Source organism: Chrysochloris asiatica, unplaced genomic scaffold (assembly GCF_000296735.1).
Source record: "Chrysochloris asiatica unplaced genomic scaffold, ChrAsi1.0 scaffold00080, whole genome shotgun sequence".
Taxonomy (NCBI): Eukaryota; Metazoa; Chordata; class Mammalia; order Afrosoricida; family Chrysochloridae; genus Chrysochloris; species Chrysochloris asiatica.
The window spans coordinates 8,762,530-8,787,918 of NW_006408598.1; the positions used below are offsets into that span (position 1 = coordinate 8,762,530).

Sequence of the window (25,389 nt, forward strand, 5' to 3'; positions counted from 1 at the left end):
CACTATGAGTCGGTTCCAACTCGATGGCACCTGACAACAACAACAATGCTTAAAGTCAGTTAGTAGACTGGAGCCAGTGACACCAACAGGAAATCCTGGCCCTTAGAAGAAGCTCTTATCTGTCTCAAGTCCCTTTTAGTTTTGCTCCTCAGATATTAAGTGTGTTTGATAATTTACGATCCGGGGTATTGTTCTTGTTACTTACAGAGTAGACACGTGACAGCAGCTAACATGTACTGAATACAGATTGTTTATTAAGCCCTCATTAGGTATGTGAATCCATTTAGTTTAGAGTCTAACCCTGCTGTTGTTATTACGTTTCATCAAGTCGGTTCCGAATCATAGCATCCCCGTACAGGGTTTCTGAGGCTGCAGATCTTTGTGGGAGCAGAAAGTCTCATTTTGCTCCCAAGCTGCAGCTGGTGGGCTCAAACTGCAGACCTTGTGGTTCACAGTGTTCCCATCCACCGTTTTACAGATGCTGAGATACAAAGGTTATGTAACTTACACAAGGTCACATAGTTGTTAAGTAGACATAGCTGGCGCTTCACTCAGGTAGAATCATGCTGAGTCTATGAGTTGAACCACTCCACATACTGCTCTTTATTAATGACAGGGCACACGGAAGAGGTATACCTCTGACATCCTAAGTTGAAGCTTCCACACTCCCTTCATTCTGAACATTCTTTTGGGTCTTGATACTGTTGGTGTAAGGAGGACTAATAATGTACCTGTGTCCTTTAGGGGTTCAGTGGTCTCCTCAAGATGGGCCAGGGATGACATATGACTTCGGAGAGGCGATTTCAGGCATTCATTAGCATGAATGTCAGAATAGAACCTACCAGAGACTTGGGAACTGGTGAGGGCTTGAGAACCTGTTTGACTTCCTTGGCGAGAATACAGAGGGGCACACCTTACCTTCTTAAAACAATCACCTGTGCCAGGTGGTGTGATGTGGAAATGCCGAAACTGACAAGAGAACCCTAGAAACACTCTACCTCAGGGCTGTGGTCAACCGTGGACAACTGCTGCCTGCTAGGATAAGCCCAAATGCATGAAATGGGATTGAAGTCTCGTCCCATGTTATCCTTGGAGACCTCTGACTAGCTCTATAATTTTAGTAATCAGCCAGTATTTACCTGGCCCTCCTTTTGTATCAGTGATTAAAAGACATGCTTGGGAGAGTAAACAAGTACTGGCCACCTCATCCTTTTTGGTGTACAATATGTGATAGTGAAATCATGTACAAATATGATAGTGAAACAATGAAAAGACAGAATATGTGGAGAAGTCAGCGGGGTTCAAGCGTTCACACACATCCTGAGCTTCCTTCTCTGCAGCAATGGGGAGGAGGGAGAGAGGGCTCGGAGGAGGAGGAGGCCTTGCCTGATAGTTCATTTAGTAGCGGGCACTGGGTTTTCAGTGCTTTTTGTATATTAACTCATTTATCTCTCTCTTTTTTTTTTATTATTACTGCTTTAATAAATGAGGAGCTGGAGATCGCATAAATAACTTAAATAATTTGACAAAGATGAACTGGTTCATTAGTAGTGATGTGATCAGACCCAGGCATTCTGACTTGAGAAACCATACTTGTCTTTCTTTACTCACTTACATGGTGAATATGATTCACCTGCTCAGCTGCTAACTGAGAGGTTGGAGGTTTGAGCCCAGAAGTGCCTCAGAAGAATGATCCAGTGATCTGTTTCTGAAAAATTAGCCATTGAAACCCCTACCAGCATAGTTGTACTCTGACACACAGGGACCATGGCAAAGGTTTGATTGATACTGGTGCAACTTAAACCTATTGTGTGCCTATTAAGGACCAAGGAGCTCTGGTAGCGTAGTGATTACGAATCGGGCTGCTAATCTCACAGTCAGAAGTTCGAAACTACCAGCTGTTCCATGGGAGAAAGATGAGGCTTTCTGCTCCCGTAAAGATTTACAGCCTCGGAAACCCTGTACAGGGTCGCTATGGGTCGGAACCAACTCCACGGCACAAAACAACAACAACGTTAAGGACCAGGTTTCTGATGTGTACCACATTTTCAGTGTAATATTTAGCGTTTACTTAGTACCTGGTGTGGCGCTGTAGGATAAGCACTTGACTGCTATTCACAAGATTGGCACTTTAAACCCATCAGCCACTCCTCAGAAACCATATATAGGGTAGCTATGAGTTGGAACCTACTCAGTGACATTTAACAACAACCTTCCTGTAAGGAACCCCTGGTAATGTAGTAGGTTATGAATTGCTGTTAACAAGATCAACAGTTTAAATCTACCGGCTGCCCTGCAGAAGGAAGATGATGCTTTCTGCACCCATAAGGATATATAGCCTCAGAAACCCTATACAGGGTCAATATGAGTCAAAGCCCACTCAATGGCACACAGCCACCACCACCACCACCTTCTCGTGTCCTGTCCTCAGTCTTAAGGGTTTTTCCATGTATGTATGTTCTTCTGTATGCAGGGTCACTGTGAGATAGAATTAACACAACAGCAACATGTATGTGTGTATGTGGGGTTTTGGGGATTTGTTTTTTTTTTTTTATGGGACTGATGACACTGTCAAAGACAATTTTTTTTTTTAAAACTATTTTATTGTGACGTGAGTGAAGGCTTACAGAGCAAATCATCAGTTTTATATCCAGTGAATCATACACTTTGCTTCATTACGATGATTACAGTCTCCTTCGTGTACCAACAGCTAACAGTATTTACCTCTATTCTCTGTAACTATTGCATTGCTGTGTTGCTGTTAAGTGTCATCGAGTCAGTTCTGACTCGTAGTGACCCTGTATAAGGTTTCCAAGGAGCAGTTGGTAGGTTTGAACTGCAGACCTTGTGGCCGAGTGCTTATCCTACAGCACCACACCAGGACTCTAAATATTGCATAAGACATAATATTTCTAAAAGACGTCAGAGACCATGGAGAAGCTGCGCATACCATGAATTCTTTAATGTCCTTGTTATTCCTTCCTAAATTTGTCTAAAAAGTAGTTTGGGACCTTTCTCTGGTTCCACAGTATAAGCAGTCTAACAAATACCAGTGGCATAGCCTCCAACATCGCAGCAACATGCAAGCCACCACAATACAGCAAACTGACAGACAAGTAATGGACAAATACGATTAGGCTTTTAAAATCAAATGCACACACTGTAGGTATACCTTACATCCAAGGTTCTAAACCTGTCTTATGCTTATAAGAGTTTTAATGTGTCAAAAGCATGAGAAATTCTGAATATTAATGCCGCGTTCTTGGAAACTCACCATGTGCTTTGACATATTCATAATAAATAGCTTTACATTTTCTAGTGACCATCAGAAAACAACAGAAAGGAAAAAAAAAGGCTTCAAAAAGTTCCTCAAGGCACCAACCTGTTTCATTTTGTTTAACCCAATGTTTTCCCAACTTATCTGCACATGCAATTCTTCTTGTGAGCAATACTGATAGCTTATCAGACTTGGGAAGATGCTCTTTTAGATAAATGTTGTCATCATTATTAAGTGCAGTTGAGTTGGTTCTGACTCATAGCAACCCTGTTGTGGTCAGCAGTCCAATACTTATCCTACAGCACCACACCAGGACTCCACGACCTTCTTGTCGTTAGTGCCATCAAGTTGTTCCTGACTCATAGTGACCCTGTATAGATTTCCAAGGAGCAGCTGGTGACTTTCAACTGCTGACCTCTTGGTTCACAATCGAGTGCTGGTCCCAGGGCAACAGCAATAGTGTGCCTTCTTCTTAGCAAACATGGTCAGGGGAGAGGCTCAGCCGGTCACTCCCAGACATGCTCTTACCACACTTAGAACCTCAGAGCTCATTGCATAATGTCTTCAGAATCATAATGCTGCTTTGCATGTGAGCGTGTGAACCTGGATGCTCCAAAGTTCCCTTAAAAGCCCATGTGGATAGAAATTGTCAAATGAATACCTATTTTTCTGTGAAAACTTTTACAAAAAATACAATAACTATACATACATACATACATATCTATACATATGTTGTTGTTGTTAAGTGCTGTTGAGTCTGTTCCAACTCATAGTGACCCTGTGTAGAATTTCTGAGGAGTGGCTGGTGAACTTGAACTGCTGACCTTGCAGTTCAAACTGACCTTGCTGTCCAGCACATTAACCCACGGAGCCACACGATGACTCCTTTAATCTCAGTACTAGTCTATAAATGGTATTATTTGACATATTTCTTGTGTGTGTTTGTGTGTGTGTGCGTGCATGTAATTGTTTTTTCTTGATTGGCATCAATTACCACACACATTTTATATTTTGTTAGACTTCTACCTTTTTATATACTTCAACTTCTTACTTGATGTCATCTTGTCCACTTTCTTCCCTAAATTCTCTCTATGTATCTTGTATTTAAGAATGAGTGTGCGGCACAGACTAGGGGGAGATTCCCTGAAGATTCACATTTGCATTTCTTTGAGTATAAATTAGCACACTGAGTGTAGGTGTCTTCACCCTGGGATCTAGATGTGAGGGAAGAGCTTGGTGAAGGGACAAGTAAGTGAACTAGTGAAAGGTTAAAGAATGAACAAATGGCAGGTCGGGTTGAAACCTTTTAGGAACTCCTCCCCTCCTTAACGACTTGTTTTCCGGTGGTGGGACTATATGAGAGAGGGCTTGCGAATTTAGACTCGGAAGCCAGGCAGCTTGAGCTCAAAACATGGCTTTATCTCTGACCTGGCCCCTAAACATTTTTAAGCCTTAGTTTCACTGATTATAAAGTGAGGATAATAGTTGCTACCTCAATAGGTAGAATTAAATGAGTTAATATACCCAAAGTGCATAGCATAGCGTCTGGCAAAGACATGGTGTTGCTATTATATTATTATTATTATCACATCATTTCAGGCTCCTTAATTAGACATGCAAAACCAGTTCCCATCAAGCCCATTGCCATTCATGTCAACCCTGTATGTGTCCACGCAGAACCGTGCTCGGCAGGCTTCTCAGTGGCTTTGAGTTTTCTGGAGTAAATCAACAGGTTTTCTTCCAAGGTGCCTCTGGTTGCATTCTAACTTCCAGTCTTTCAGTTAGCACTCGAGTGCATAACCATTTGCACTATCCAGAGCCGCACACATGCAATGAGACATGCAAACTCTGGCTTATCTGTCTAGTTTCATCCTACACTCACCCTGTGGCCACACTACAATAACTCCTTGTTCTCTGACTGCACCACTCTTTCTCAGCCTCAGTCCCTTTTTGCTATACTTGTCCCTCTGCTGAATGCCATTCTCCTTCCCTTCACCTCCCTCTGGCACGTTGCCACTCATCTCTCAGAACTCAACTCCTGGACCCTGCTCCTTAAACAATTCTTTTGGTTCCCCTGTTCTCCACTACCATCAATTTCTCCAGGGAGTTACGTTCTTCCAACCTCTAAGACATCCTTGATATATTTCTCCTAACTCCCTTCCCATTGTGTTGAAGTATTTATGTATTTGTCACCTCACTCCTTGAGACTAATTTTTAGCTGCTGTCAAGTCTGTGACTCATGGCAACCCTGTGCACAACAGAGCAGAGCGCTACCTGCTATTTCACCATCTCTGTAGGGGGTTGTGATCAGACAATGTTCTATTCTGATCCATAGGATTTTCATTGGCTGATTTTCTAAAGTAGATAATTTGAGATTTCTTCCACCATGTCTTAGTCTGGAAGCTTCTTTGGAACCTGTTAAACATCATAGCAACACACAAGTTCTAGTGACGGACTGGGGTCAGCTCTTATTCATTTCATATCCCAACCACCAGTATAGTGCCTAGCATACACTGTAGATCCTCAACAAGTACTTGTCAAGGGAGCAAAATAAATACAGTTTTCACTAGTAAATAGTCCTGGTGTGGCACTGTAGGATATGTTCTAGACTGCTAGCTGTTAGGTTGGTAGTTCTAACCCACCAGCTGCTCCTCAGAAACCCTACACAGAGTCGCCATGAGTCAGAACTGGCTCAATGACACTTAGTAACACCAGAACTAGCAAGTAAACTCATCAAATCTTCTGAGATGAGCTTGTGAAAAGATCAAGCCAAATTGAAAATCAGTTCAGAGTGGCTGCTATAAAAGCAGATGTTTTCAGTTTTCAATATGGTTTTACTTTCCAGTCCTAAGATGGGCCTACTGTGTTTTTTTTTTTCATTTTCCAGAGTTGATATTGTACTTGTCAGGTTGAAATTTAATATACTGAACCTATTGGAACAGAATTTTCCCATTGCATGATCCAGTGTTAAAGTTCCTCTATACTAACCTTTGCTACTACTTATACTGCTAAACGGAGTCCTGGTATGACTCTGTGGGCTAATGTGCTGGACTGCAAAGCTGTTTGAACTGCAAGGTCAGCAGTTCAAGCTCAACAGCTGCTCCTTGGAAACCCTATATAGGTTTCTCTACAGGTCAGAACCAACCTGACAATACTTAACAACAATACTGCTACTGCTAAGCACCCTTTGAAGATATCTTGGAGAATCACTGCAAAATCAGCTACAAGGATTGGTTGATAACACTTCTCTGCTCTTAGGTTCCAATGTCTTTTCTTAGAGTTCTAAGGAAGTAAGTTTTCAATGTTTGATTACTTGCAGGACAAAGGGACAAGGAATGTTTTCAGTGGAAGACCAGTTATTCCTGAAACTTATTTTAGCCAAATATTTCAATGTATTCTCCCACCTAAACATTTCTGCCAAACTCTCCTAAATACAAGTGACTTTATTTTTCTTCTTAGGACAGCCCATTAGGAGAGCTGGTGGTGCTGTAAAATAAGCACTAAACTTCTAAGCAGAAGATCGACAGTTCAAATCCACCAGTCGCTCCAAGGGAGATAGATGAATCTTTCTGTTCCCGTAAAGATGTATAGCCTGGGAAACCCTATCCAAGGCTGTTATGAATCTGAACTGACTGCACAGCATCTAACAATGACAACAACACAACCAAAGGTTCTATATTGTTGTTGTTGTTGTTAAGTGCTGACAAATTGGTTCCAACTCATAGAGACTCTGTACAGGGTTTCTGAGGAGTGACTAGTAGGTTTGAACAACCAACCTTTCAGTTAGCAGTCCATTGCTTAACATACAGAGCCACACCAGGGCAATTAAGCAACAACAAAGAGGGGAGGATGACAAATTGAAGAAATGGATTATCTGAAAGTCAATAATGAGCTCCCGAAAAATCAAAATGTAACTGTTTTGGAAGAGGAAAAAGTTCTCCTAAAAACCTAGAAAGATATCTTGACAACGTAATACTGTTCCAGCTGTCTTCTCGTGGCAAAGTACACATTTCATTGAAAGATCTGTTATTAAGCATATTTATGGTACCTTAGGAAAGAGGATTTAGTCTCAGCTTGATTTAACCTAACAGAAGCTGAAGCATATTCCTGTATAACCAATCCATTACTGTCAGCATCAAATCTGTGGTTCTTGTCCTGGAATTAATCCACATAGTTCAACAGCCAACAATTTCAATAATTGCCAAGAACTAAAATATATTCAGTATTTCCACTAACCTGACTGAGTTTTAGCATTTGGGATTTGAGTGTTTGCATATGTGAATGTTCTTGCATGTGTGTGTCTGTGTATTTTAATCTTCAACTCATTTCGAGACACTGGCGTGATTTAAAGGGTCAGTAACTGAAGTTGGAATTTGCAAACTGTAAGGTCTGTGTACACAGAGGTGAGTGTGCCTTTGGTAATACCCAGCAATCAGAAGAGTGTTATTTACCAAGTCACTAAACTAAACATCAGAGGTGGTTTGAAGATTAGCCAGTCCATGAGGAACCAAGAAATACAATATCATATTTTAAAGGGCTATGGAAAGTTTTATAACAAAGATTTCATCTCTTCCTGTTTCATGCGATTTTCCTTATGCTGTGTTAACATTGAAATTACGTCTGTCTTAAACAATGAGCATTCAGATACATGTTGCCTTGTATACTTACGAGAATCAAAGTTTTCATGATAATGGTCTCTAACACATGTAAATTTTAATGCAGTACCTTCGGGGACTTTTCATATGTGGTATGTCATTTGCCTTTATCACCTCCCTAAGATAGTGAGGGGGAAGATATCGGAGCCTCCCTTTCATAAATGAAACACCCAAAGAGTCGTAGACAAGGAAATGCCTTCCAGTTACACTTGCTCTTGTTGTTAAGTGCTATCAAGTCAATTCCAACTCATAGCGACCCTGGACAGGGTTTCTGAGGCTGTAAATTTTTATGGGAGCAGAAAGCCTCATCTTTCTCCCGTGGAACAGCTGGTAGTTTCGAACTGCTGACCTTAAGGTTCACAGCCCAATTTGTAACCACTGCGCTACCAGAGCTCCTTGACACTTGCTCTTGGGTGCCATCAAATCAATTTTATGGCAGAGTAGAACTTCCCCATCAGTTTTTCTTGGCTGTAAGTGTTACAGAAGCAGATTACTGGCTCTTTCTTCCACAGAGACAGACTGGGTGCATTTGAACTGTCAGCCTTTTGGTTAACAGCCAAGTATTGAACCATTTTACCATCAACACTTCTTTCCAGTGGCACTAAAACCAAAGCCAAACCCAGTGACATCCATTCAGCTCTGACTCACAGCGACCCTGTGGGACAGAGCAGAGCTGTTCATAGGGTTTCCGAGACTGTAAGTAAATCTCTACGGGAACAGACAGCCTCATCTTCCTCCCGACCGATGAACACACCACAGTATTGAAAATAAAAGCATAGTCACACTTGCAAAACATCCATTGTTGTTGTTGTTAAGTGCCGTCGAGTCGGTTCCGACCCATAGCGACCCTGTACAGGGTTTCCGAGGGTGTAAATCCTTACGGGAGTAGAAAGCCTCATCTTTCTCCCGCGGAGCGGCTGGTAGTTTCGAACCGCTGACCTTAAGGTTCGCAGCCCGATTCGTAACCACTACGCTACCAGAGCTCCTTAGCATCACACTAGGACTTCATTATTATCTATAAAAACACTGATATAGGGTATTAAATTTAGAAGGGCTTCTGGACTCAAAGGCTTGATTTTTAACTTTATGATCGTAACTTTCTTTCTTCTGATTCATCCTTTTCCTCCTTTAATCACCCTCGATTATCTTGCTTGTTAAAAAAAAAAAACAACATATGACTGGGTTTTCCATCAGAATGCTCTGATGCTACAAATTCATATCGTAATTGTAAATTATTGGTGCCAGGGTGCATTAAAGCAATGAGGATGTTGTAATTAGTGTCTGCTGTGTATGTAATCTTATACTGTGCAGGGGTAAGTACAGAAGTGGAGAGCTGATTCTCAGTGTTATTTAATAATGGCTGTTCACCTGTTGGCCAGTTGTCTGCCCATGGACTTATCAGATGTGGGTACCTTGGAACGTCTGTGCTTGTTAGCAGAGCCTAACCTATATAGGCTCCAGCCTTGCTTGCGTCACGTAACAATTTGGCCACAGCTCACCACACCTCTCGTTTTCAGGGCAGTCTCATAAACATTCATTCCCTCGCTTTGAAAATGTGTTGGCTTAAAAGTTTATAAAGAGGTTTCAGATATGAGCAGAATGGTGGAGCCAGACTTGCTGATTTTTGGCCATGTGACAGTCTCATTGCTCCTGGGTTTACAAAGAATGTTAAAGTTGAGCCTAAAGACCTCAGAATGGGGGAAAGGAAAAAACCAGAATTGGGAGGGGTGGGAATGCTCCTAGTTCGGATTATATTGTTTGCAGTGTCGTCTGCATTGTTGTCAGAAGGCTTGGATGCTTTTTGGTTTGTTTTTAGGAAATGATAGATTAATTCTATATGCCGGGCACAACACAGACGCTAGGTATAGCAGCTGCTAGTTTCTGTTCCATTGATTCTGATTCATGATGATCCTGTCTATGTCAGCGTAGAACTATACCCCATAGAGTCTACTATACTATTATTATATGCACACAACATAGACAATACTTCAGCAGTTCCTACATAGACACTTTAGTGACACTGATTACTTCCTTTGAGTTGTGCAACTTTTTGCTATTTCTTTCCAAATTATCCCACCACGATTAGCTTGCCTTCAGTGCCCCCTAAACAAAAATGCCCTCTTTCCCATTCCTGGCAAATGCTCATTACTTTTGGTTTCTATATATTTGCTTAACGCATATTGTTGTTGTTAAATGCACCAAATTAGTTCCGACTCATAGTGACCCTGAATAGGGTTTCTGAGGAGCAGCTTTGAACTACGTTGCAGTTTGAACCAACTTTACAGTCCAGTGCTTATCCTACAGCGCCATAGTGTTGTCATATACTTGGAGCATTTGCCTTTTAGGACTTATTTCATTCCATAATGTACTCCAGGATCATTCTTGTTGTGGTGTGTATCAGAAATGTATTTTTATTGCATATCCATATGATTTTTCAGTGGTTGATTTTTTGAAGTAGATTGCAGTACCTTTCTTCCAAGGCTCTTCCAACCTTTTGATTATTAACCAGGAGTATTAATCATTTGCACCACCCAGAGACTCTACTACATGCACACAGTGCTGAGTTAAACAGACACATCTCTGCCTATGTGGAGTTTGGAGTTTTGAGATATTTATGCTGTATTTCACAAATCAAAAGCTTTGTATGTATGAAATATGACATTAATCTTATAAATATAAAGCTTAGTTTGTTGGTGAAAAATATTGACAGTACCATGATCTGTCAGAAGAACAAATAAAGTTGTCTTAAAGAACAAGTATAGTCAGTGTTACTCTAAGAACAAGCAACATGCTTGCCCAGGAAATATCAAGGCAAGTAGTCGGGTCCCCTCAGTGCAAACCCCCTTCCAAGACTAAGACTCAATGGGAATACATGCTGTGACTGGTGACCACGCTGGACACCCGATAAGGGGAAGTGAGAGAAAAACAGCAATGAAGTGGTGAGCAAAGCCCTACAACATTCAATAGACTTCGGTGAACCCGAGTGAAGACCTGGTTGGCCAGCAGTGTGGCAAGACCTGGGGACTCTTGGGCCCAGAGTCAGTGACATAGCCACAGAGGACTAGAGCGAAGAGTGAAGTGTCCAGCTGATAAGAAGAGAGGGCATATGCATAAGAACACCCACACTTGCAGATAATACCCACTTGTCCTGGCTTCAATGACTAGATGATCAGAGCTCAACCAGAAGTAAAAAGAAGAGGGAAAAAAAAAAGTATTCTCATACAATTTGATGAACTTGACCTACACCTATGGATGCAGTAGCTCAAAAGAGGGAACAAGTCCTTACAGCAAGAATCATTCCCACCCCCTCTACACACAGAGTAGACAGGGATGGGCAACTTGGACACTGGCTACCCAAAATGGGCGTGGGGGGCTACATAGGCACGAAGTGACTGGCTTACAAGCTTTCAAGGGGGAACCTAGATCCAGAGGGCCTGGAGGAAGGTAGAATGTCCAGTGAGTAGTATTCAATCTGACTAGGCGGGGCTGATGCAATGAAATGCAGACAGGTCTCTTGTGATACAATAGTGAATAATTGTTATCAGGACTGATTGTGAGGGTCAGAAATGTAAAGGTAGATGTTTTATAGCAAGGAGGGGAGTGATTAACTTTTCAGTCTAGGAGCAGAGGTCCCTAGGACCATCAAGGGAGAAGAGCAGAGAGCGGGACCCTACCCAGAGAAGCAGTGATGCCTGAAATGGAGCCAGAGATGATGACGTAGAGCAATGTATAGCAGCTGGAGACTTTAGATCCAGAGAGGGAGAGCGACTGTGTGCTGAAGACCTGAGGGCCACGGGGGAAGGATTGCATGGAGGGGATTGTAACCATGGCAATGAGACGATATACTATGGAATGAATGTAAAACTAATGTTCTCCCATGTAAACTAGCACATAATTCACAATAAAACATTTAAAAAAAAAGTATAATCAGAAAGTGAGACTTCATTTCTCCTACTTTAGACATGTTGTCAGAAGGGATTTGTCCCTGGAGAAGGACATTATGATTGGTAAAGTGGAGGGTCAGCAAAAAAAAAAAAAAGGAAGAGTCACAATGCCATAACAACAATTGTGAGGAGGGCACAGGATCACCAGTGTTTCATTCTGTTGTGCACAGGGTCACTATGAATCCAAACCAACTCAATGGCCCCTAACAACAACGAAACTTTGTAAGATGGATCCAAGTTTCACAGATGTTAAAATCTGAAAAACTATGTCTTAAACTACATTAAACATAATGATACTTTTTGAATGTTGACTTTTTTCTTGATTACAAAAGTAGTATATGCTTATCTTAGAAATGTTAGGACATGGCCTATTAGTATTTGTGAACATCTCTGCTATGAGTTTGACATTCATTTTCTGATTTAATCCTCACAATGGCCCTTTGCAGTAGATACTATTATCTTTATTTTATCAAAAAGGAAACTGAGGCACAGAAGGGTTTGCTATCTTGATCGTTGTTGTTGTTGTTAAGTGCTATAAAGTTGGTTCTGACTCATAGCGACCCTGTGTAGGGTTTCTGAGGAGCGGCTGGTTGAGTTTGAACTGACAATCTTGTGGTTCAAATTGACCTTATCCTACAGTACCACAGCAGAAGCATTGGCAAGATTCAAAGTTAACTTTGTCTCACCATGCTTTTAATCACTGAGATAATACATATAATTTATAAATCCAGTTCCCATAGAAGTCACCGTTACTCTAATCTTTTTCTCTCCACCATTTTATTTTTAAAAATTATTTTTTTGACTATAGACTAGTATAATGTTTGTAAGAATAATACAGTGAACACACAGTTACTATTCACCCAGATTCACAAATGTTAACATTTTGCTGGCCTTGCTTTATGTTTTATCTTTCCATCAATATTTCTTACTTTTTTCTGAACCATATCAGAAATAGTAATAGTTGCAAAAATCATGACCCTTTGCTCTTAAATGCTTCAGAAAATGTCTTCTAAAAACAAGGACGTTCAACTGTAGAACCAGAATGACAGTTACAGCATTCAGGAAATTTAACTTTGATACAATACTATGATCAGATAAACTCTTCCTATTCAACTATAATGATCTGATATGCAGTCTTTGTTCACATTTCTCCAGCATTACTTAACAATGTTCTTCATAGCTTTATTGCCTTTGTGTTCTGATCTGGGATCCAGCTGCATTACATTTCGCTGTTGTGTTTCCCTGAGTCTTCCTTTGGCTTTCGTTACACTGACGTTAAAGATTGTTTTCTAGAACTCTCTCTCAATTTGGGTTTGTCTAATTCAGTGGTTCCAAATTGGGATCTTTCTTAGAATCACCTGAGAACTTGGTGGAAATACAAAGACTTGCACTGTGAGATCTCAGTGTACTTAGGTCTTTATGCTTGGGTCTCTCTCTCTCCAGATGATTCTACTGCACATCAAAGTTTCAGAACCACTGGCCGCATTCTTTCTTCTTGGCCTAAATACTACATATGTGATGCGTGTCTTTCTCAGTGTCCCTCACAGGAGATAAGTAAAGTCAGTTTGTCTTATCTTCAGTTAAGATGATATCGGCCAGGTGTCTTTACTGTGAAGTTTTCTTTTCTCCTTGGTAATTAATCAGTTGTCTGGAGTTGCCATTTTGAGGCTCTTTGACCATCCTGTTTCCCAGTGACCCAATGGTCTTGACCTCCAGTGATGATCTTGCCTAAATCATTTAGCATTATAGTAATTGTATCTGGTGAATCACCGATTCTTTCATCTTCTGCATTTAATTAGCATTTATTCATAAAGATTCACTGTTCCTTCATCTCCATTCCCCCACATTATTTTTTTTTTTCATTGTCAATATGAACTTTTGTTTAGTAGCTTCCTTTTATTTCATTTATTATAATTCAGTCCTATACTATTCATTTTGAACTGGCTTCTACTTTGGCTATTGTGGGATTCATTCACACATCAGATCTGTGTCCCTTGGGATTGTCACTGTCAGTTTTGAGCATGTCCTTATTTTCTGACATAAGGCAGCCCTGACTTTCTGTACTTCCTCTGCCACAGCCTTGGAATCAACTATTCCTCCACGTCAGTCTGCTTCCTTGCAGAGAATGGTATCTAAAAACCAAGATCTGGTTTCTATTTAAACTAGTGGGAACAACATCTCAAGAACAAAAATAGGTGCTCCTTGTTCACCTAAAAATAAAAGTGCATTGCACAAACCATAGCTGGGCTGAGCCTCAGGAAGGTATATGGTCTGGCTAGTTTGCCTTGTTTTCTCATTTCCATATTCATATATTCATTCACAGTATTCTCCCACTGTCAAACAGTAATTCACATGGTACAAACTTTCTCCATCTCTCTCTTGGTTGTTATCTGCGTTGTGATCAAGTTTCAGAGAAGCAGTGTGCCCAGATACTTTGGGCATAATTCCTATATCTTTGAAACTATAATACACACCCACAAAAACACTGGCATTTGTGTGCCTCTCTTAGATTTTTTATTTTTTTCAGTGCAATTGTGTATCTTGGTTTTCTTTTTGGCCCTAGAACCATGACGTAAGAGGATAACTACTATTATTTCCCTTGAACGTATGTATTAAGTAAATCCTGAAAAGTGATTGACTTTTTGACATCTAAAATCTCTTTGTGGTAAGTGTTTTAAGGTTGCTTACCCACACCTTGCCTCCTGGGTACTGACCCTATAGCTCTCAAGGATGATGATGAGGCCTGTACTATGACCCCATGGTTCAAAAAGCTGGGATGTTCTTTCTCTAAGGTGAAAATCCAAGGACGCCAATCATACAGTGATTCAAGAAACACAAGAAGCATTCATTCTAAAAAATGGGAAAGATACAAATCGCCAGTCAACTTTTTGCTTCATTGCTGTGTAGCAGACAGTCTTCTAGTTGCTAGAGAGAGTACGATGGGAAAAAGAAACTTTAAAAAACTCAGGAGGGAAGAGAGGCAGTGAAGAAACTTAATAATGTATATAATAGAATAGCAGAAGTTTCCACCAGGGTTACATATACAGTTGCACAGGTTGCTCACTGCTCAGCTTTGTGCTCAGTAGCCACAGAGGGATTGGCATGGACAACCAAGGGTCAGGTTGTCACTAGGTAAGACAGGAAGATCAGAAGTCCTATTGTTTTGTTTTTGTAACTTTCATATTGAAATATAGTATGTTGTTGTTGCTAAGTGTCATTGAGTCGGTTCTGACTCATAATGATCCTGCATAGGAAAAAACATAAACCTCTGTGTGTAACTCCATGAACTTTCACACACGGAACCCATCTGTGCAATTAGCACCAAGATCAAGGCCATGACAGCACCTGAGAAACGTCTCTCTTACGTTCTCTTCTAATCTCTAATTCTCCCCCACCTAAGGGTTACCACGTCTGTGACTTTCCACGGCATTTATTCGTTTTACCTGGTTTTGTATTTTATATAACTGGAGTCACATAATATGTGCTGTTTAACATCTAGCTTCCTTTGATCCAGTTATGCCTATGAAATTCATTCCTATTAGTTTCAGCTGGTTAGCTCATCTCCTTGTTCACCTGTAGTCCACAGTTCACGTCTCCATAGATGGCCATTCGGGTGGTTTGCAGTATTTGGTTATTACAAGTAGTATTACCGCAGGCATTCTCAAGCCTCACATAGGTCAACTTTCCTCTTAGGTATATACTACCTAGGGGCAATATTGCCAGGCCATAGACTATATATAATGAGCCCTGGTGTGGTTATAGGAGACAGATGAGGCTTTCTGTTCCCATAAAGATTTACAGCCTCAGAAATCCTATACAGGGTCACCATGAGTTGGAACTGAATGAATCCAGGGCACACAGCTAAGCACCAGCAATCTTTCCAGAAGCACATCATCTAGGCTTTATTTTCACAGCATGGTGAGATGGATTCAGACCACCAATCTTTAAGGTAGTGTAAACCATTTGTACCACACAGGGTTCCTGTCATTTATCTATCAACACAAATGTACCAGTAAACATTTTGCTATATTTGAACTCTCACTCTTTCCATATGTTTTTGTTTTTCTGAACTCTTTGAGAGTAAATTGCAATCATCATACCCATTGATCTAAATTAACAATTTCACTGTGTCGAGTCCTGGGTGGTGTCTGATGAACACACTCAGCTGCTACCTGAAAGGTTGGAGCCTTGAGTCCAACAAGAAGCATCTCAGAAGAAAAACTTAATGATCTGCTTGTAAAAATTCAGCCAGGGAACTATGGGCCTTAGTCACCCTGCAAGTCAGGGACTGAACTAACCCCCATGGCTCGATTTCCAGTCAAACAGTAGATCGGCATATATGGGGCCTGCAGTACTAGTGAGGTATTGTAGCACACCATAGAAAGGAGAAGCCGTTGAGATCAAAAAGGCAGCATTTACCCAAGGACAGTGTTCAGAAGGAATAGGAAAGAAGAAGGAATGGAAACCAGAAATACAAGGAGGAAGTGTAGGGTATGTGACGGTACACTGAGGGAATGGCAGTCAATGAGATGAAAGAAAAAATATAGGATTCATTGAACGTAAAACTGATGGTCTACTTTGTAAACCTTCAGCCAATTCACAATAAAAAAAAAGTTACCAAAAAAAAAAAATCAGCCGTTGAAAACCCTATGGACCACAGTTGTACTCTGACACACATGATGCACCAAGAATCAGAATTAACTCCACAGCAACTTGCTACTGATATTTAATTGAATTTTCCTAAAATCAAAGCTCTCTCCTTATGTACCAGATTACCCTTATCCCATTCAGAAAATTGAAAGTTGAATCTGTAGCAGTGCCTAATCTACAGCCCATATTTAAATGACCAACTCTGTTAATATTTATAAGAATTCTTCTTCCTGCTCTAGCATATCATCTTCTATTTGGTCATTAGGACTGTTTCGGCTCCCTTACTTTTGAATAGTTCTTCAGCCTCTCGTTAGTATTCATGACCTTGTTTTTAGAGTAGCGGCCAGAGGTTTCACAGACCATCCCTCAGTTTCCATCTGTTAAGTATTACTTCATAACCATTGTTGTTGTTAAGTACCATCAAATCAGTTCAGACTCCTAGGGAACTGTGGGTTTGAACTGCCAACCTGAGGGCTCGAAGTGCAATGCTGATCCTCTAGTACCACACCAGGAGTCCTCGTATCATAGTGATAGCTGTTTGGTGGGCATACAACACAGTGGTGTGTCTGAACCAACCTAGACCAGCTCATGAGAGCCAATTCTGCACATGTCTCCCCAGTTCAGTGTCCTGTGACATCATATTGGGAGTCTGAAATGGGCTATGATGGGAGTATGTAGATGATGAACCTCAGCAGATGCTACAAATGAGGCCTTTCCCGCATCCTCACCCTCAGCCATTTATGAAATATTTGCATTTTTTAGCAGCCAAAACCGAAGCACACCCACTGCTTTCAAGCCAATTCCTATTCTTAACGATGCTGTAAGGACTGACTGTAGCTGTTCCACAGAGTTTCTGAGGCTTTAAGTCTTTTCAAAGGAGCTCTGGTAGCATACTGGTTACGAATCAGGCTGTTAACCTCAAGATCGGTGGTTCGAAACTACCAGTGGTTCCGTGGGAGAAAGATGAGGTGGTCTGCTCCCGTACAGATTTACAGCCTTGTAAACCCTGTGTAGGGTCAGTATGAGTCGGCACCGGCTCCACAGTACTTAACTACAACAAGTCTTTTCAGAAGCAGGCTGCCACATCTTTCTCCATCAGAGCAACTGATGGATCCAAACTGCCAATAAAACCCTCTGACCCACCAGAGCTCCTTGTTCACCCAAGGTTTTCTTATATTGAAGATTATTGCCTGACTTTATTAGTACTGTGATAGTTACAAAATGGTCATTTTTCTTTCTGTTTTGTTCCTTCTACACTTATTTGTTGGTGGTTTACAAATTAATTTTTAAAACATATTGGTACTTAACAGTAGACTCTGAAAGAAGCAGTTCTCCCACACTGTGCCAAATAGTTCTAAATCCAAAGTATTTCATACAAAGCTCCTACTATCCACTGCTGTAGCAGATTTAGACTTTCAAGCAGGAATGCATTAATACAAAAAGAGCAGAATTAAGTTTTAGAAATAATTTTCCCATTCTGTTACCAGACTGCATGTTTTGGTGTCACACCAACAGCGGCGGTAGCATTTGGGGTCATTTTTTCACAAGTTTGCTAGATTCTAGTTTTTACCAAAAGTCTGCCTTTAGCAAATTTGCACTGTAGTCATAGAAAATTCAGCAGTGAATGGGGGAGAAAAGAGCATTGGAGAGAGAGTCCAGAAACAACTTCTGCGTGGTGCTGTGGGTTAATGCACTGGACCGGCAAAGTCGGTTTGAACCACAAGGTTGGCGGTTCAAGCTCACCAGCAGCTCCTTGGAAACCCTATACAGGGTCGCTATGGGTTGAAACCGACTCGATGGCATTTAACAACAACATTATCTAGCTATGGGATTAGGCAAACATCCTTATCCTGCTGAGCTTCAGAAACATCCCCTGTGAAAATGCTCTCTAAGGCACCTTTCAAGTCCTAAAACTTCCTTTATTTCTTTTCGCCCACCTGAAAATCAAATCCTAGAATTCAGCTCATAATTAACATGGTGGCTTGATCAACAAGAGGAGTCCAGTGGCGCAGAGGTTAAAGTGCATGGCTGTTAAACTATCAAAAGGTCGGCAATTTGAATCCACCAACCTTCCTGTGGGAGAAAGATGTGGCATTCTGCTTCTATAAATGACAGCCTTGAACACTCTGTGGGGAAGTTCTATCTACTTGATAATAATGGGACTTGATCAACAAGCCAAGGACAAAATTAAAATGCCCAAGTGGAGCCTGAACCTAGTGACCCAGTGATTGAACTCACAATCCAGTCCAGCTAAATTAACCATGAGGGCATAGTCCAAGGACTTGATACTGTTTCATATTACCTTTGTGCATTTAGCTACCTCATCTGACTCACTTCTCTGGTTCTCTTTGTTTATGTTTGACAGTCGGAGAAACCCACTGAAGGATCCCATTACTGCTCTCTCTCGGAGGATATCCCTCTCTCAAGTGTTAGCTTGCCCAGTACCTCTAAGATTACCTCTGTTGCCATGGTTGTAAGGAAAAGAAATGTTCCATCCTAGGGTACACTGCCATTTCTAAAGGACTTTTACAGGTCAGCTGTGGAATTCTGAAGTCCTTTGTAAAATCTTAGTTAAATTTGGTCACATGAAGTTACTGAAACGTTAACAAATAGTATGACTTTTGGTCAGTCCGTTGTTTAAGGAGTTTTTCTCTTTCCCTAGAATAAGTTTATGATAGGCTCCACCCCTCCTCAACAGTGTCTTCCCACCACCCTTGTTGGAACCCGTGGATCCATGGAGAAGTCTCATGAGTGAACTATGTACTTAGCATGTTGGGTTTCTGGAGCTGTCTCAGACTGGTACCATCCATGCTTCAGTTCCTCATTCCAACTTTTTAAATATTTAATGACCCTTCTAAAGTGGAGAATTATTTGGCAGCTTCCACACACATATCTGGTTTAGGTCTTTTTATCTGTCTGCCTGCACTTCCATTTACTAAATTGCCAAAGTCAGTGTCTAAAATTGTGTTCTGATGACTCACCTAACATTCTGATGAAGCAAAAGGGGCTTGTGGAGTGTTGGGGGAGCTGGCAGTAATTTCTAATCTTTTTCCATCTTTGATTATTTGGACATCCTAAATAATACACTTTTTTCTTTTCTCTGACAATTTTAAAACAACAAATTTGAGCATTTGAGTTCTGGCCCAATTTCAAACTGAAAGAGCTTTTAGAGTGCCCCTCTCAGCTCCCTCCTCCCCTTCATTAATTTCTTTTTTCTTTGAACTTAAGGAATTTACCCTTCCAAATATTTCATCTTGATCCACACCCACCTCACCTGGTGGATTAACGGTTACATCATCTTTCACCAGGTTAGAAAAACCACCGTCTCTTGCTTGAAAGACAGAAAGCAATTGATTCCTACAGTCGGCCTGGCTTCTCTTTGATTTTAGAATCTGTTTCTAGAGATTATAGGCGAGCTTTGAATTCCAAGGCTCTGGGTCTGTCAACCCTTGAAACCAAAAAACTTTGAAGCAGATCCTGGGTCTCAAATTTCACAAGGGATCCCTGTATGTCCGAGGATAAAATGATTTTTGTTTTCAATTCTGTAATATAATTGAAAGGTGGATAATGATCCTTATTGATAGTGTCCTGCCCTGAGTTGTTTTGCCTATTATATTGTGAGGCTTTTAAAACAATGATAGTATTTGTTTGTTTTTTGAGAAGACCAACACAATCATTTGCAAACGTTAAGTGAAGACCATAATCCTTTCAGAAATCCTCACTGAGGGCCACCACTTGTGTAAACTCACCTAGTGTACATTTACTCAGAAATACCATCATTACTGTACAACGAAGCACTTGGATTAACTAGGAAACTCTCCAGCTCAGATTCCACTGGGAGAAGGGAGAAAGCCCAGAAGTCCCTTGTTCTTCAACTGTCTTCACTTCCACTCATTAATTATACAGGATTTAGGCAAGGAGGCAGTTGTATGAAATTATGTTTGCATAAATTAATGCATACAAGCTGACAGATTACCAAAAAATATTTTTAAAACATAAAGATCTATCCATTGCAATGAAACGATTAGTGTAAAATTGATATCCCCCCCCATGTAAACGATCACTCAATTCACTGTAAAAACTTTTAAAAAATAAAGGATAAAATAATAAATTAAAATCTATCGTATTTTTGAAGTCCTGATGTGGCTCTGTGGGTTAATGCACACTGGTCTGCAAGGTCAGCGGTTCGAGCTCACCAGTCACTCCTTGGAAACCCTATACAGGATTGCTACGTGTTGGAACCAACTCAACGGCACTCAGCAAAAACTACAAAATATTATTTTTAATATTCAATTATCATTTTAATATTACAATATTAAATAGTATGTTTAATATTACATTATTGAAATACATACTGATGCCGTAATGGTATTTACATATAACACCGCACTTAAAGATAGAGATCAAGGATCATGTAAGTATTAAGAGCCCTGGTGTTGTAAGTAAGCACTGTACTAGTAACCGCAAGGTTGGCAGTGCAAACCCCAGCCTTTCTCAGAAACCCTGTACAGCATCTCTATGAATTGGAACCTACTCAATGGCACACAAAAGCAAATGAATAGACACTATACGCCCCACCGCCCAGCCCCCAAACACACACATACCCACTTAGGCATCCCGGATCCTAGAAAAGCATTCTGTTAACCAAGACCCAGTTCCCTTCTTTTCTTGGGGAACCTGAAGGATGAAAAAAAGAAAAGATGATATGAAAAGTGATAAATTAGAGTTCGCCAAACTTCAATATTAAGAAAAAGTATTTTAGTATACTGAGCATTTGCTGTTAGGGATTTTAGGCTTCACATTTTAGTTCTAATGGTACAAATATTAATTCATTAATGTGTCATTGACACAGAAGGGAATTTATATTTTTAATAGTATTTGTATTGTGCTTCTATAAAAATAGCCATTCTATAGCCCAGAGAAAAAAAATTATCACAAGAAAACACTCATAAACGAATAAAGGAAAATCTGCAGAGCTGAAAAATGAATTTGGAGAGAGAAAAATGGTTCAGGAAAAGTTGTCTGAATTTTCAGCCTCAAAATCATTCATATTTCTTCCAGAATATGGCTCTGTAATCAAAATTCTGTCAAAGCTAATTAAAACACACACACACAGCGGCTTCCCCTTAACTCTCTAAGTCACTCCACCCCTCTTTAGCCTGCAATGGTATGATCTGCATTTGATCGTAAACTGGAGGTGCCAAGCCGTGACAGCTTCCTCAACTCCACAGCCATTTGCTACAACCTAGGGCAGCCCTGGGCTCAGCGATGCTTTCTTTTTCCACCCACAGGGGCAAATCGAAGTAGACAGCGAAACCATCTTCAAGTTAGCTGCGCTTGTTCTACAGGTAAGAATTTACACGCTGCCCCTTCTGGCTCCTTTTTCATTTGTTGGTTTTGTTAAACCGCCTAGAACTCTGAAGCTTGTTCAGGGCTCAGTGGCTGGCGGATTTGTAAGCCCGTTCATTGTTTACCAATGAAAAGTGTGAGCCGCCGTGTTGTGTTTTAGAATAGATTGCATGAGAGACAATATAATATTGCCTGTTTCAAAGACAAATGAAATGTAGCGCTGTCCATGGGAAAAGAGTTAAGACCATCTTCCTGAAAAAGACTTGGATTTTGGAGGTAGCAGTAACAACAGTTATCATTCTCATTTAAATTTATCATCTTTAAGTCGTTTTGAGGTTGAGCAAAAAGAGCCCTTTAATTTTTAAAGGCCACAGTGTCTGCAAAACAAAGTCGATTTCCTATTTAGAAAGAAAAGAGAAAAACCAATAGTGTGTGTTGATTTATCGGTGTTGTGGTTTGAAAAGTCTGCGTCCAGTGCTTTAAAAAAAAAAAAAAAAAAGTGCCACTTGAATAGAGAATCATTTATTACGTGACCTTTGAAAAATAGAAGAAGTCATTTGTCCTGTTGCACAAATGAATAATATTTCCTGTACACTAGTTGTTTCCTTATCAGTGCCACATTCTTCCCCCTAGGCATAGGGAAAGTCTTGATTATGTTAAACCATGAATGTTCTTCGAAACAAAACTCCAAGACTTTAATGATTAAGAATAAAACTCATTGAGCTTAGCATAAATACATACTGATTATTTGCCTTTTTTTTTTTTTTTTTTCAGGAAGCCAAAGGGGATTATACCAGGTAATGGTTCTTTCTCTGATGTTTCTTTGCAAAATCACCATAGCCAAATTCTTTAATGCTGTCATTTTAAATAACAATGGGGACAAAATCAAAAGAAAGTAAATCCTGGGCCAGGGGACTGAGATCTCCTCCCTCTTCAAATAGAACCTATTCTTTTTGTGAATGAATCTGGGAATGATGTGTGCTTACAATTTTTTGAAGCCAGCGTGGCAGTGAATAGTAATCAGAAGTCTTCTCAAGTTCTGTTTTCTCTCTTATGTTTGCAAGATGAAGAAATTTATAAAAAGCTTTGGGGGATGAGGATGGGGGGGGGAGCACTCCGATAACTTGTGCTGTTGTTTTGCTTCCTTTTTTAAAACTTTTAAATTTGTAATAACACCGTGTTTGAAGCGTTATAACGTACACTCAAGATTAAATCCATCAGCTGCTTAGTTGAGGGATTCATAGTGGGCTTTCTTTTTGCAGCTGCCCCAAGAGGCCTCAGCATTCATACACTTGACCTGACAGTTGTATTGTTGCCCGCAGACACTTGCTGGTACTAACAGTCTGACTGGTTACAGCAGCAGAGACGGTTTACATTTGAATTCACTCTCTCCCTGCTCCCCTCAGTCCTTTCAATGCAATAATTGTAGTTAGAAAAGTAGAAACTGTAAAAGGCAGGAGGGGTACGGTAGGCTTCTGATTAGAAACCGTTCCCTGGCCAATGGCCCATTCAAAAGCCTCGCCTCTGACATGTTAATGTTCGACTCCTGGTAAACTTTACCCATAGATTATTTACAGATCACCTAGTACTCATTCCCAGCCAGCTCCTTTCAGTAGTAAGCTCCTTCATGGACCGATAGCAAAACAATGCCTTCCAAGCTTGAAAACCACTGCTTCATGCTTCGCTTCAGAACTCCTATCACTCTCCTTCCTCATCTGCCCATTCCGTGTGGTAGGTAGAATGGTCAAGGATTCCATATAACGCTTCATAATCTACCTGCCGTCTTTCTCCTATTAGCTTTGCTTTATCCTAGAATTAATATTTTCTTAAGGTTAGAAAAAATGTCCTGAAGGAATCACTAAAATCAATTAACTACGGTTTTTTGGGTTGTTGTTTTTTTCTGTCAAGAGAAGGGGAGGGAAGATAAATTTGTTTCTAGATCATTAACAAACAGTATCCAGAGCTGTTGTATCCTCGCTGTTGTGTCTCCCGAAAGAGCTATATTCCCTAGGCGGATCAGATAGGTGAGGAATGCCTTCATTTATGGGGAGAGGCTGAAGGAGATTTATAAAGGAGGGCTTCAGGGTCAAAAGCTCATTCTCTGCACTTTGTGGATTGCTAACCTCCTCCACTGTCTCCCAGTCGACCATCAGTTAAGCATGTGACCGATGCCCTGTGAGCCTCAGTAGTGAAATGAAACCTATTTTCTATAACTTTTGTTACTCTGAAGTTGGTCCCCAACTCACGACAACCCCTCACAACAGGATTGGACTATGGTGATCCATCAGGTCTTCACTGTTGATTTTCAGGAGCAGAACACCAGGGCTTTCTTCCTAGTCTTTCTTAGTATTGTTGTTGTTGTTAACTGCCTTCAAGTCAGTTCCAACCCATAGTGACCTTGTATAGGGTTTCCGAGGAGACGCTGGTGATCTTGAACCGCCAACCTTGCAGTTTAAAGGGCTTTACAGTCTGGTGCATTAACCCACAGCGCCACACCAGGATGGGAGGTCTTTTAAAATGTATTCAGCATCACAGCAGGCAAACTTCCACTGACAGATGGTTGGTGACTGCACATGAAGTGCATTGGCTGGGAACCGAACCAGGACCTTCTACATTGTTGTGGTTAGGTGTCATAGTGACCCTATGCAGAACAGAATGAAATTCTGCCCAGTCCTAGGCCAACCTCACAATCATTGCTACATTTGAGTCCATTGCTGCTGTCACTGTGCCAGCCCATCTCACTGGGGCTCTTCCTCTTTTTCTCTGACCCTCTACTTTACCAAACATGATATCCTTATCCAGTGACTGGTCCCTTCTGGAAATATGTCCGAAATGTGAGAGATGAAGTCTGGCCATCCTGGCTTCCAAGGAGCACTCTGGCTGTACTTCTTCCAACACAAATCTATTTGTTCTTTTGGCAGTCCATGGTAGTTTCAGTATTCTCTTACAACACCATAGGTCAAATGCATCAATTCTTCTATGCATCAATTCTTCTATGGTCTTCCTTATTCACTGTCTGACTTTCACATGCATATGAGGTTATTAAAAATACTATGGCTTGGGTTAGGCACACCTTAGTCCTCAACTGATATCTTTGCTTTAGAATACTTTTAAGAGGTCTTGTGCGGCAGATTTGCCCAATGCAATAATATATCATTTGATTTCTTGACTGCAGCTTCCATGAGTGTTGATGGTTGATCTGAGCAAAATGAAGTCTTGACATCTTCAACCTCACTTCCACATGGAAAGTGAGAATTCTGTGGCAACACCACCACTGCCAGGTTTATAGGCAGGAAGTGAAAATGAAAGGTGCATGGTGGCACAGTGGATAAAGCCCTCCGCTCTGTAGGAGAATAGACCTGGCAATCAGCTTCCATGAAGGGAACAGCCTTAGAACCCTATAGGGTGGTTCTACTCTGTCCTATAGGATCGCGGTGAGGCAGAGTCAACTTCAGATCATTGTTGTCAGGTGCCATTGAGTCGGCACTGACTCATAGCGACCCCATGCACAGCA

General features: G+C 40.8%; 1 protein-coding gene across 1 annotated transcript in view; it reads left to right on the forward strand.

Annotated features, from left to right (window-relative positions):
- Positions 1 to 25,389, forward strand: part of FRMD4B (FERM domain containing 4B) — a 295,958-nt gene that overhangs the window by 150,487 nt on the left and 120,082 nt on the right. Inside the window, exons 6-7 of the mRNA XM_006865645.1 lie at positions 21,818 to 21,874; positions 22,650 to 22,672. Of these exons, the coding sequence (XP_006865707.1) occupies positions 21,818 to 21,874; positions 22,650 to 22,672 (80 nt within the window). The remainder of the gene's footprint in view (positions 1 to 21,817; positions 21,875 to 22,649; positions 22,673 to 25,389) is intronic.